The 12,173-nt window shown below is 34.8% G+C and overlaps 6 protein-coding genes and 4 pseudogenes across 10 annotated transcripts, besides 1 other annotated feature; 3 read left to right on the top strand and 7 right to left on the bottom strand.

Annotated features, from left to right (window-relative positions):
* Positions 1 to 8,789: part of a mobile genetic element that runs on past the window's edge.
* On the top strand, positions 1,284 to 1,694 carry TVAGG3_0027340 (organellar and viral DNA polymerase type B; the record flags this gene model as incomplete). Its single annotated transcript, XM_051220322.1, has 1 exon — positions 1,284 to 1,694. One exon carries the CDS (start codon positions 1,284 to 1,286, stop codon positions 1,692 to 1,694), a length of 411 nt encoding a protein of 136 aa, XP_051105308.1.
* Positions 1,897 to 2,585, top strand: TVAGG3_0027350 (annotated as a pseudogene). The gene has a single exon. A coding segment is annotated over exon 1 (689 nt).
* TVAGG3_0027360 (uncharacterized protein) lies at positions 3,937 to 4,389 on the top strand (the record flags this gene model as incomplete). The annotated part of the gene is made up of 1 exon (XM_051220323.1): positions 3,937 to 4,389. One exon carries the CDS (start codon positions 3,937 to 3,939, stop codon positions 4,387 to 4,389), a length of 453 nt encoding a protein of 150 aa, XP_051105309.1.
* TVAGG3_0027370 (protein of unknown function, DUF4108 family) lies at positions 4,400 to 4,825 on the bottom strand (the record flags this gene model as incomplete). The annotated part of the gene is made up of 1 exon (XM_051220324.1): positions 4,400 to 4,825. The coding sequence occupies one exon, from the start codon at positions 4,823 to 4,825 to the stop codon at positions 4,400 to 4,402; it is 426 nt and encodes a 141-aa protein (XP_051105310.1).
* Positions 5,149 to 6,097, bottom strand: TVAGG3_0027380 (annotated as a pseudogene). Its single transcript has one exon. A coding segment is annotated over exon 1 (949 nt).
* Positions 6,127 to 6,510, bottom strand: TVAGG3_0027390 (uncharacterized protein; the record flags this gene model as incomplete). The annotated part of the gene is made up of 1 exon (XM_051220325.1): positions 6,127 to 6,510. The coding sequence occupies one exon, from the start codon at positions 6,508 to 6,510 to the stop codon at positions 6,127 to 6,129; it is 384 nt and encodes a 127-aa protein (XP_051105311.1).
* Positions 7,163 to 7,699, bottom strand: TVAGG3_0027400 (protein of unknown function, DUF4106 family; the record flags this gene model as incomplete). Its single annotated transcript, XM_051220326.1, has 1 exon — positions 7,163 to 7,699. The coding sequence occupies one exon, from the start codon at positions 7,697 to 7,699 to the stop codon at positions 7,163 to 7,165; it is 537 nt and encodes a 178-aa protein (XP_051105312.1).
* Positions 8,076 to 8,486, bottom strand: TVAGG3_0027410 (protein of unknown function, DUF4106 family; the record flags this gene model as incomplete). Its single annotated transcript, XM_051220327.1, has 1 exon — positions 8,076 to 8,486. One exon carries the CDS (start codon positions 8,484 to 8,486, stop codon positions 8,076 to 8,078), a length of 411 nt encoding a protein of 136 aa, XP_051105313.1.
* Positions 8,790 to 9,175: 386 nt separating the features above from the next.
* On the bottom strand, positions 9,176 to 9,682 carry TVAGG3_0027420 (annotated as a pseudogene). The gene has a single exon. A coding segment is annotated over exon 1 (507 nt).
* Positions 9,683 to 9,714: 32 nt separating this feature from the next.
* On the bottom strand, positions 9,715 to 10,525 carry TVAGG3_0027430 (annotated as a pseudogene). Its single transcript has one exon. A coding segment is annotated over exon 1 (811 nt).
* Between the last annotated feature and the right edge of the window lie 1,648 nt (positions 10,526 to 12,173).

Raw genomic sequence — 12,173 nt, forward strand, 5'->3', positions numbered from 1 at the left:
GTTGTCACCATTTTCAAAAAGATGTTAGTTGACCGAGTGACCGAGTGACCTGGTGACCCTCATGAAAATTCAAGAGGTGAAAAAAGAGGTGAGAAAAGAGGTGAGATCTAACCATCTACCCTAAAATATATTTTTGCTGAAAAAATGACCAAATTTCATGAATTTCCTCATATGTTTGCGACCCGAGGAAAACCGAGGGTCGAGATTCCGTACGAAAATCGCAAGAATTTGCCAATAAATTTAAGAGGTTGGTATGTACATAGACTATTAGTAAATGCAGTTGCAGTGAAGGCTTACTTTACATCGTTCAGAAACCAAACATACAGACATTGGTTCAAAAACCAAAGCACACAAGAACTTTTGAGTGAAATTTCTCTAGACCGACTTTTTTCGGTCTAGCATAAAACTCATGAAAATCGTAAAAAAATGACCAAATTTCATGAATTTCCTCATATGTTTGCTACCCGAGGAAAACCGAGGGTAGAGATTCCGTACGAAAATCGTAAAAAATTGCGAGTACGTACAAAAACGTAGTCGCCTAAAACTCATGAAAATCGTAAAAAAATGACCAAATTTCATTATATAACTGTTATTTTTTTACGAAGAGAACTTTGACACTTCGTCAAAAAAATCCCTGAAATCGTGAAAAAATGACCAAATTTCATTATATAACTGTTATTTTTTTACGAAGAGAACTTTGACACTTCGTCAAAAAAATCCCTGAAATCATATCTTTTATACAAGATAGAAAATCTTACTCGCCTAAAACTCATGAAAATCGTGAAAAATTGCGAGTAGTAAAAAAAACCCAGTCGCCTAAAATCCCTGAAATCGTGAAAAAATGACCAAATTTCATTATATAACTGTTATTTTTTGACGAAGAGAACTTTTGCACTTCGTAAAAAAATCCCTGAAATCGTGAAAAAATGACCAAATTTCATTATATAACTGTTATTTTTGACGAAGAGAACTTTGACACTTCGTCAAAAAAATCCCTGAAATCATATCTTTTATACAAGATAGAAAAAATAAAGTTAGTTTTTTGTAAAATATTTTTTTTATTTTGTATGTAAAGACAGAAAATGACAAACACTGAGTTTGAAACAGTTAAAAAGATAGACAATGACACCAAAATGGTTAGAATAGGTGATTTAAACGTAAGATACTCAAAGAAATACAACAAATATTCTTTGTCAGACATTATATCTCCATCTGGAAAGAGAGCAATCGATTGGGTTAAAAATGCTTCTACTCAGAAAATTTTGACAAGAAATCCTGAGCTTATGATATCGGTAAGATTCTATGGAACTACAGCATATCTTATAGACAAAAGTCTTATACCAATAGTTTTGTTATGGTTAGACCCAGTTGTTGGATATAACTTCATAACATATGGTTCATTCGATACGGAACGTTGCAGTGAAGGCTTACTTTACATCGTTCAGAAACCGAAGGACTTCAATACAAAAAGATATAAGATAGGAAGAACATATAATATAACTCAAAGATATGACAGTACAGTCAATAGAGTCAAGGTTGTGTTCGTTAACGATATGAGAGCTGCTGAAACAGAACTACTTGAAAAGTTTGAGAAAATGTATGGTGCTCCCATAAAAGGTAAAGAAACGTTTGAAGTAGATGAGATAGATAAAGCTATAAAATTATTTGACGAAGTTGCTGAAAAATACATGTAAAGCGTTTATTTTTGGTCTTTTGTGAAAGTCAGGAAATAACGCTAGTTTTTTATAAAATATTTTTTTTATTTTGTATGTAAAGACAGATATGACAACAACAGAGAACACAACAACTGCTATCGTTCATGAAGCCATAAATGAAGAATACGAGTGGGTTCAGTTTAACAAACAGTTACGTCTCATTCGTTCGGTCAAAGACGATATGTACCAAATGCAAAGTATTTTGACAGCATGTTTTGCTCCAGATACCAAACATACAGACGATTGGTTCAAAAACCAAAGCACACAAGAACTTTTGAGCGAAGCACAGCGAGACGACTTTTTTCGGGGTCGCCTAAAACTCATGAAAATCGTAAAAATTTGCCAAATGGTTTGAGAGGTTGGTATGTACATAGACTTCTTGTAAATGCTGTTGCAATGTGGGCTTCGCCTCGTTATGCTTGGTATATTTACAGACTTCTTGACGAAATTCATAGACAAGAACGTGAAGAGATGGAAAACAAGCTTGAAGCAAAAGACAAAAGCCTTCAGAAAAGAATACCACGTTCGGTACCAAAAGGAAAGGAAAAGAACTATAAGTATATGATTTATACTGAAGAGATGGAAAATGAAGAAGACAGAGATATGGTTATGTTGCATTTAGTCAGAAGAAACAACAAAAGCTTTTACGACCTTGCTAAGATTTACAAATCTGACAGAAATTGGTTCTATCGCGAAAACTTACCGATTTCAATGACACCGAATGAAGATGTGAAACAAATAGTTCAAGATACTTTACCTCAAACACACTATGATATTAAAGGTTGTACAATACTTACCTTCAAAGAAGATTTGCCGCTACTGAAAGAAAAAATAACAGAGTATTTTGACAACTTCAAACAAGCAGAGTAGATGAACCATTTATTTTTCAAGCTTGACTTCAGATGGCTCAGGTAGCTCTATAAGGTAAATTGTCTTGTCAAATCCTTCTGGCATTCCGAGTCCTTCCATCCGACATTCCGAGTCCTTCCTTCCGACAGGAAAAAAATTTCCTTCCAACAGGAAAAAATTTTCCTTCCAACAGGAAAAATTTTTCCAGTTGTCCGTCCGTAAACCATTCAAATTTTCGAAAATTGAGAACTTTTTGGTCGAACTTCAGAAAAAATTTTTCCTTCCGACAGGAAAATATTTTCCTTCCAACAGGAAAAGTTTTTCCTTCCAACAGAAAAAGTTTTTCCTTCCGACAGGACACAAACGAATGTCCGACGTACCACCAACCGAGTCCATTCCAAAGCCAGAAGAACCGAAAGCTGCAGCACCACAACAGACTAAGACTAAACACTTACATTTTTTACGCTTGACTTTTTACAATTTGAACTTTGTTTGCGTAGATATGAATTCTGAAAGAAGTATGAGGGTCTTGTATGACTTTGTACTTCTCCCATAGTTCATGTCTGTCAAACTTACCTGCCATGGACTCTTTCATAAGTTCCATGAAATCGTCTTCGGACAATCCGGGGAAAAGTACAATGTCAGTAAGTATTCTCTTTACATCCTTACTTAAACTCTTTGCTGTCTGTACACAAATGACAACTGAGATGTTAAAGTGTCTGAGCTTCTTAAGAATTCGACACATGTCTTGTTCTCTGTTCTTTAACAAAGGGTGAGAAGCAAAGTCATCTAAGATAAGAAGACATCTATGAGGGTACGTTTTCCAATCGTAAGATTGCAATTTCTTCGAAATGTATTCTATCTCTTTCTGTTTGTTTCTGAAGTGTTTCTTCTCTAATATTCTCTGCATTTCCTCATTTGGGTCTTTAAACTTCGAATTTATATACTCATTTATAGCATTATACTTCAAAACTCTTCTTTGGTACTTCTTTATCCAATCTAACAACTCAGAGTCTTTTATACATACTAACTTAGACTTCTTTATAATATCTTTGAACGAATTGACGGTTTGGTCAAATTGACCAGAAGTACTACAAATAACAACTAACTCATAGAATGGGTTCTTCTCATCTAGTTCTTGTTGTTGTGCAGCCATTTTAAGATAAGTGAAAGTCTTACCCGACCCAGGTGGTGCAATTAGACCTGTTATACCATTCTGAGCAAATAAGAACTTGTCATGTATGGGTTTTATCTGAGCATTTTCCAACTTCCTCTTGTTCTTATTTAAAACATTCTCAAATTTTTTGTCAATGTCAGCAAACTTTTTTTCTAACATATTTTTAGAAAAATTAAAATTTTTATCTTTTAGAAAATGTCTAGCGATTTCGCCATCTATATTCGAGACAAGCTTTTCGACAGCAAAACATCTGTAGACCATAAAATCTTACATAGTGTAAACAAGAAAGGTGAATTTGTTCTAAAGTTCTGTTTCTGGGAATATGACAAGAACCATAAAACATTAAGCAGAGAAGTCTTAAAATTTGTCAATGACAGACTTGTTGACAGAGATGACGCCTCTTGGAGAGATGAAGTCCAACAAAACTTCTTAGAATGCAAAGAAGACACATGCGCTGTTCTTGAAGATGAAATAGAAAACAGAATAGATGAGCTATTAAAGGACAAAGAACTTTTACATAAATATGGTTCTGAGAAGTTTGACATAACTCCACCAGAAAAGAAGAAGAGAGAAAAGAAAGAAAAGAAAGTAGAAGAAGAGAAGAAAGAACCTGAACCAGTTCCAGAGAAAAAGAAATTTGACATGTAAAAATAAAATTTTATTTTTTGAACATTTCTGGGTCAATGTCAATGTTCTCTTCCTCTTTAGGAGTAAACACTGGCTTAGACTCTAAAATCTTTTTACCCAATTTACCTTGAACTTCAACTATCTTAGACTCATAATATTCATAGTCGTCTGCTTTCTTTGGTTCATAAGGTATAACAAGTTTGTATACTTTGCCTTCTTTAAGGTTTGAGAACCTTCTGTCAAAACTTTCTTTGACTGTTAACAAACCTTCTATGTCTAAGTCTTCAAATTTCGCACCATTTTTAGTCACAATAGCAAACTTAACTGGTTCGATGTTCCAAACTTTGCTGAATGAAGACTTTTCAAAATGGTAGAAGTAAACATTCAAATATGTGAATGGGTCTAGTTCTTCTTTAAGTCCTGACATGTACTTGTTTATTGAGATGAATTTCGTCATCTTTTCTATCGGATAAAAAAATATTTTTTTTTAAAATTTACTCAGAAAAATTTTTCTTTGTATATACACCATTCTGTACGTCTAAAAGACTTTTGACATTTGCCAAGAATGTTCGTTTAGACGCTGTCATATAACCATACTCTTGACAATATTGTTTATACGAATCGTACGATGACCTTTCATCTAAACACTCAAAGTCAGTTTCATCTATGAACAGTTCATATACACTCTTGTTTGCTTCTAACAATGTTTGTCTCTCTTCGGTATGTGGAATTTGTCTTGGATTGAACTTTGAAATATCTAATGTCATGAAATATGAGAACAAGTGGTTGTAAAAGTCAGATGTCAAAGTTTCTGCTAAGTCGTCAAAATATTCTGTATCTTGCATATGAGAATCTGACGTTCTGACAACTACATATCTTCTGTCAGAACTTTCTAACTTCATCGGAACAGCATTGTTTGAAACCATAACGAAGTTTGCAACATTTTCACAAACTCTTTGGTCTTTATATTTTCTTTCAACAACTCCAACTTTGTCTGTTATAAGACTCTTCAAAGCATCTGAGTTCAAAACTTTTGTTGTATCTATACTTTGAAGTTCGTTACATACTATAAGTTTCATATTCTCTATTGAAGAGTTAAACTTGCCACAGATGTTTTCTAAGTTTGTCATATTCGGGTTCGAATAACCTTCTAACAGTTTGCATAAGATATCTGTAAAGAAAGTGTTCTTACCTGTTCCTTGTTTTCCAATTATAATGAGAGCAGTTTCATTTTTAGCACTTGGATGTTGTAAGATGTTTGCAAACCAACATAAGATATACTCATAGACTCTTTCGTTTCCATTGCATATAATTTCTTTGACATGGTCTAACCAAGCTTCTATAACATTTTCTTTCCATTCTACTTGTTCATATTTATATCCAGTGAAGATAGAATAGAAGTTTGGAGATGGTGTATAAACTTTATACCACGAACTGAAAAATCTTCAAGTTTTGACAATAAGATATCCCAAGCATCTAACATCTTCATGCCAACTTGTACGACTTTTATTTTCTTAAGTTTCTGTTTACATTCTTGTTCTGAAACTATTGTCGCTTTAGGTTTGTTAAAGACTACATCCCATTCTTTCATAACATAACATTCTGGGGCAGAGTCGACATAAATGACTAAACGTTTCAAATTCTCGACTGCTTTGTTATAGTCTCGAAATGGACACATATTTCTGAATGTTTGGAAGTCATAAAAATCTGAAACATCTATTCTGTACATTTTTATAAAAATAAAAAAAATATTTTTTTTTATTCTTGAGCTATTTGTTGCATTTGTTGTTCTTGAGCTATTTGTTGTTGAAGTTGTTCTTGTAATACAATACTTTCACCAGTTGCATCTTCCAATTCGAAACTTTCTGCCGTCATTGACAAATACATAGGACATAAAAGTTTTACAGGAACAAAGTTTGCGTCAACTAAGGTTAAGTTTATGTTTGCTAAAGTGTTTGAGTTTACTAAAGCTGAAAACTCTGCATTCGAATGAACAATAGGCAAACCAGCAGAGAATGTGTTATTTATACGCATAAGTATCTTTTGGTCATAGTAGTTTCTGTCGACATTCGAATAACACTTTGAACCTAAGTTTGAAACAATATATAAAATAGGTGTACTTAAAGTCAATGGAACAGACATTCCTTGTATGACACCTTTTCCTGTTATAGGAAACTGTTGGTAGTAAAAACCAGATATAAGTTTTGTATTATAGCTCATATCGTTTATAGTAAACTCAGTCGGACATCCAAACATAATGAAACCTGCTCTAGTTGCAGCACATGTTACACTCGTCCTTAAAGTATTAAATAAGTCAACAAAACCTGTTGGTGGTATATCTGAGTAAGTATCTTCAAAGGAGTATTTTTTACCATTCACAACAATAAAATCTTCTGGTGTCAAAAGAGCAAAACAAGCTTTAGTCGTCATTGTGTTTAAGGTTAGTTTACAATATCGTCCTTGAGGACTTTGTAAGTTTGTTGTTATAGAATTATATGACTCAGGGTTTTTAGTCGTAATAGTATAAACCACTATGTCTTCTGCCATTTACATATATTTAAAAGTTTTTCTGAAAGTGGAGAAGAACTTCATCTAAACTTTCACATGGCGTTTCTTGAAGTTCTCTGTCTAAGAAGTTCAAATATTTTGTAAAGACATAGAACTTTCCTTTGTCTACACGAACAAACAAAACAGGGTCTTTCATATCGTTCAAAAGTGTGTAAAGTCCTTTACATGAAATAAAGTCTATATTATTTTTCTTCAAACATCTTTCAAGAAGTTTTGACATTTTTACTTAGCAAATAAACTTTAATGAAATGTTGTGGTCGTCAAATATTTTTATAACGTCTGGGAAACTATATTTTAAGTTCAACGTTTCACCTCCTTTCATAACGTATATCTTGTCAATGACATTATATGAAACACCACAGCAACTAACGTCGGGTTCTATTTCTTTGATGTTTATATCGTCTGCCTCTGTCAAAAGTTTCAATAGTTCTTTCAAAACTTCATGAGGTGCAATGACATATGAGTTCACTTTTACAGGGTTGTGTTCGACCAAGTTTAACATTATACCTAAAGCTTGACAAATCTTCTCCTGAGTTTGAAGTTTGTCTTTCAGTTGTTGGTAGTCGTTTCGAATATCTGCAACAGAACTTAAGTCTCTGCTAACTTCAGGGTATGTTGGTTGTTCTTTTACAGGAACTATTGTTATACCATCTTGGTCTTCGTATGGTTTCCCCACTTCAACATCTCTGTCTTTGACATTGACAACAACACTTTGACTGTTTGTTTGAGTTGGTGAATTTAACTTCACATCTGCCACCGCCATTAAACCTTTTGAAACACTTACGCTTCTATTTTTCGGAAATGACATTTTACTTAGAATAAAAAGATGGACGTATTCGGATATCTCTTTGAATTGAAGCAAAACAAAGTTTACACACACAAACAATACAAATACATTGACAGAATAATTCTTTATACAAACAATGGAAAATGTTATAGAATAGCAGTCTTTGCTGAACCAAAATATTTTCATAAAGCAAAGAAAGTTGGTATAACCGAAATGGTGAAAGTTCTTGAAGCAGACAAAAATATAACAACAAAACTGACCGATATTTCTAAAGGAAAGTTTATAATACAATATTATGTCAAAACTGGCGTACTGTCAATATTTGACAGAGAGAAGTCAGTTCAAGAACAACTTACTGACCTGCTGCCAAAATCTGCTCGATGGAAGCTGTCGTTATGCCAATCTGAGGAGCCCCAGCAGGTTTCATCGAACGAATCTTCAAAAGAGCATCTTCCGTGAAAAGTGCTATTGGTTTTGTAAACTTCTTTGCTTTCAATTCATCTGGACCGTCTCTGTCACCAGTATATTGTATTTGAACTGTACCAACAGTTGAAATACCACCCATAAAGTCTTCTGAGTCAGCAAATGGAATGCCAAGCCAAAAGTTTGAACGGTCTCCATTTGTATATTGAGTTTTTTGACCTCCTGTATGAGTCCATACTTTCACATATGGCATAATAGAATTTTGCATTTCAGGGTTAATGGTTGTTGTGAAGTTGTTGTTAAAGTTCATAGCATCTAATGTCAAGTTGTATGACCTCATATCCTCAACTGTAGAATATTCTTCTCTTGGATAATATTTGCCATCTATGTTTATATGATATTTAATACCAGGGTTGTAGAAACAAGAATAGTCATTTATAGTTCGTCTGAACAGTACAAACATAGTATCTGCATGTTTCATTGCAGTTGTTAAGGCAATATCTGTTCTTGCACCTGGGTCAGCACTTTGGTTTCCAACTTCACCTGCAAAGTCTTTGACAGATATTTGGTGTATAGGGAACATAAGTGGAACTGCAATATATTTGGCAGCTAAAGCATTTGAAATATCTGGGTCCAACATATAGACTGCAAGTCTGCTTTCTATTCTCTTGCATTCAAACTGTTCGCATGTAAACTTAACTGGGTCCCAAGCAGTTCCAGCAGCATTGAAATAATAGTTTACTTCATTGTTGAAGTTTGAGAAACCAAAGTCTAAGTCAACTTTGTCTTTGCAAAATTCGGCGAATGACGTTTTGATTTGTTCCCTTACGTCTGTAATAGTGAATGGGTCTTGTGTTGGTGCAATGACTAAGTTATTTTTGCTTGGAGTAAGTTGATAGAAATTTTTCCTGCCCAGTTTGGCAAGTATCTTAAAAACCTGAAGATGAGGAAAGATGACAAAGGAACTCTAAGTTTCAGTTTTACTTTAGTGGCAGCATTTCCATCTGAACCAGAAAGGTTAACATAAACTCCTGGAACGTTAGGGTCAAGTCTTCTTATTTTCTCAATAGTTGCATACTGGTCTGTTTGTTCTCTAGCTTGTGGTTGTACTGAGTTTCTCAAAGCGAACCATTCATAGTTTGCCCATGTTACTGTTTGAACTAAGTCAGAGTTAGAATATATCTTATATCCCATGAAAACTTCTGGAGCATATTGGTATCCGACATAGAAAATTCCATTGCAACCTTTCTTGTCAGACAACTTGGCAGAAGGTTTTATTTCAATGTCTTGTTCCACGTATAAGAATGAGTTGTCAATAGAAATAATATGAAACCTGTCGCAAGCAATATCTACTGTTGTTGAAGAACCTTCTCCAAACTCACCTACATTTCCATAAGAAACAGCAGTTGTATATTCGTAAGTTCCAGGAACTATTTCTGACCTTCTAATGGCATTGTCGCATTCGTTATACCATTCGGAAACATTTCCGTTCATGGCATCCAAAACTGTTGGCGTTATATTCTGAGCGGCGTACATTTCATATGGGTAAAAATATAGAATAGTTGGATTTATATGTCATAATAGAACCCACTCGGACCAAGCTTTACTTTCTTCCTGACTGAGTTTTTTTTTTAACTCTTCTTTTTCCTTCATTGCCACTACTTTCACTAGATGAAGTTACTTCTTCACTACTTTCACTTTGTTCTACTCTTCTCTTCTTCTTTGGTGTCGCTTTTGGTAACTTGCCCTCTGCTTCAAGTTGTTGCATCTTTGCCTCATGTTCACCTAGTATGTTGTAAATTTCCCATGTCCTTTTTGCCTTTGGGCTCTGGTCGCCCATCTCAGGTAACCTATATCCTAGAAAGATTTTGTCATAGTTTGTATTTGAGTCTTCGCGTATTGTTTGCATGACTCTTTCCTGAGTTTCCGGTTCAAGCTCTTCAAACAGAGCTTGTCCATATGGAATAAGCTCGTTTCCAAATATATGTTTTTGTAGCCATTCTGGTTTTCTTTCCATGTTACCAATAATATCTTTTGTGAATGGGAAAGCTTTTACCCAACGTTTCAGCTTGGGTCATTTATTTCTGTAGTTGGTTTTATTTTGTCAAGGAACATGTTTTTCAATACTAACATTTCATTTGGTACTGTCCATTTGAGTTTTCTTAAATATTCATCCCTTCTCGGTTCATTGTCTGCAAAGTAAGTTTTTATGACATTTTGTAAACTTTCGTTTGCAAGGTCATGTACAATAGGTTCTCTTCCTTCTGTCTCCCTAACTTTCTTTCTAAACTCTTCACCAAATATACCATCTCTATGGTTCTGTGTAGTTCTTTGAGATAAATGTTCTAGAACGTCAGGTGTTATATTTCCATCAGCCATGTTCATTTCATACTGGTCCAAAATATCTGCATCTTTCATATCTTTCAATGGCATTAAAGCCGCGCTGAAAATACCAGCTAATCTGGTTCACCATTCACTTCCATTGCGTCTACAACTTCTTGGAATTGTGGTTGTAAGTTTATGAACCACCTATCCGGTTAGCTTTATGACCCCATCTCATTGTAGTTCCATAGTCTGCAGAAACAAAAGTAGGTTTGTTTCCATATTGGTTAGGTTCTGAATGAACTTTAAACAATGTTTCATTTCTATATGTTTTGTTGAAATTTAACCTTTTATTTTCACCGAGTTCAGCCAAAGATTGAACGTTATATGGTCGTAAGTAAAAAGGGTTATTGTATTTGCGTACATTTTCTTTCAGTACTTCCATTCTATGCTGAATATTTTCATCTGGTGTTGGAGTCTTTTGTATGTCGGCAAACATTTTTCGATATTCTTCTACTATGTCAGCCGAATTTTTCTTAGACTCTTGGAAAGATTCCATATTCTCCTCATACACTTGTTGAGGGTCAAGATTTTTCGGCTGTTCCAAATCTTCATCTAGTTCTGTGAAGTTAGTTTCCAAAGGAGGGACTTGTTCGTTTCCTTCAGGCTCTTCTAGCTGTTGTTGCTGAACTATTTCTTCCATGTCTGGTTGTATCTGAACTTCTTCCTGTGGAGTTTCTTGTACCTCATCTGCTGGCATTTCATATATTCCGAGACCGTTTTTAACAAGTTCCCTATCTAAGTCATCCGGACTCATAAACCTTTCTTCTTTCGTTCCGTCTCTATTTTTTACGCGTTTCATGAAGAGAGTTGAATTGTCATTTAGCTCTGACACCAAATATCTCGGAGTAAATTCAGTCATGTCATTTGGATGATATGCTATTAAATCATATCCCTTAGCGAGCTTGTATTTTCCAGGTTTGAAATTATATCCATTTGGTGCTGAGCCATAAAGCTAAATAGGTTCGGGTCAGTATTTCCTTCCTTGAACTTTCTAATAGCTTCTTTATATCTGTCACTAAAGTCAAGAGTATCTGGTAACCATAGTCTTCTTTTAAGCATTTTTAAGAAATCTTGGTTTCCTTGTTCTCTACTTCTTTTATGTCCTTGCTCTTTTGTGGTTGTTGTTGTGCAGGGTTTTGAACTGTTGGTTGCTGTGCTGGTTGTGGAGGTGGTTGTTGTGCTGGTTGTTGTTGTGGTGCTGGTTTTGAACTGTTGGTTGTTGTGTTGGTTTTGGTGCATGCCTGTGTCTGTGTCCATGTGACGATGTAAATGTTTTTAGGTAGTCCTGGTGCAGGTGCTTCTCTTGGAGGTTTGGTGGTATATAGGTTCCACTAGCTGTATATAAGTTTCCACCAGCTGGTATTATGTTCCATCTGCAGCATAGTGTCCTACCTGACTTTTCGTTTTTAAGAAAGCATTTACTAGGTCTGTTTTGGTCTGTTGTAACTCTTTTTCTTGACTTTCCACAACAGTTGCTCTAACGGCGTCATAGGCACTTTGAACTGCCTGTCTCGTTGCTGCATCTGTTATTTTCGTCATATTTTGTGCTACTTCTCTTAACTCTTTGTCGAAACCTTCAGACTTCAGTTTCTTTCCAGATGAGAAGTCGTCACTAGTTTCACCTTACTATGAAAGAGCTTCG

This window comes from Trichomonas vaginalis, chromosome IV (assembly GCF_026262505.1).
Source record: "Trichomonas vaginalis G3 chromosome IV, whole genome shotgun sequence".
Classification (NCBI taxonomy): domain Eukaryota; phylum Parabasalia; order Trichomonadida; family Trichomonadidae; genus Trichomonas; species Trichomonas vaginalis.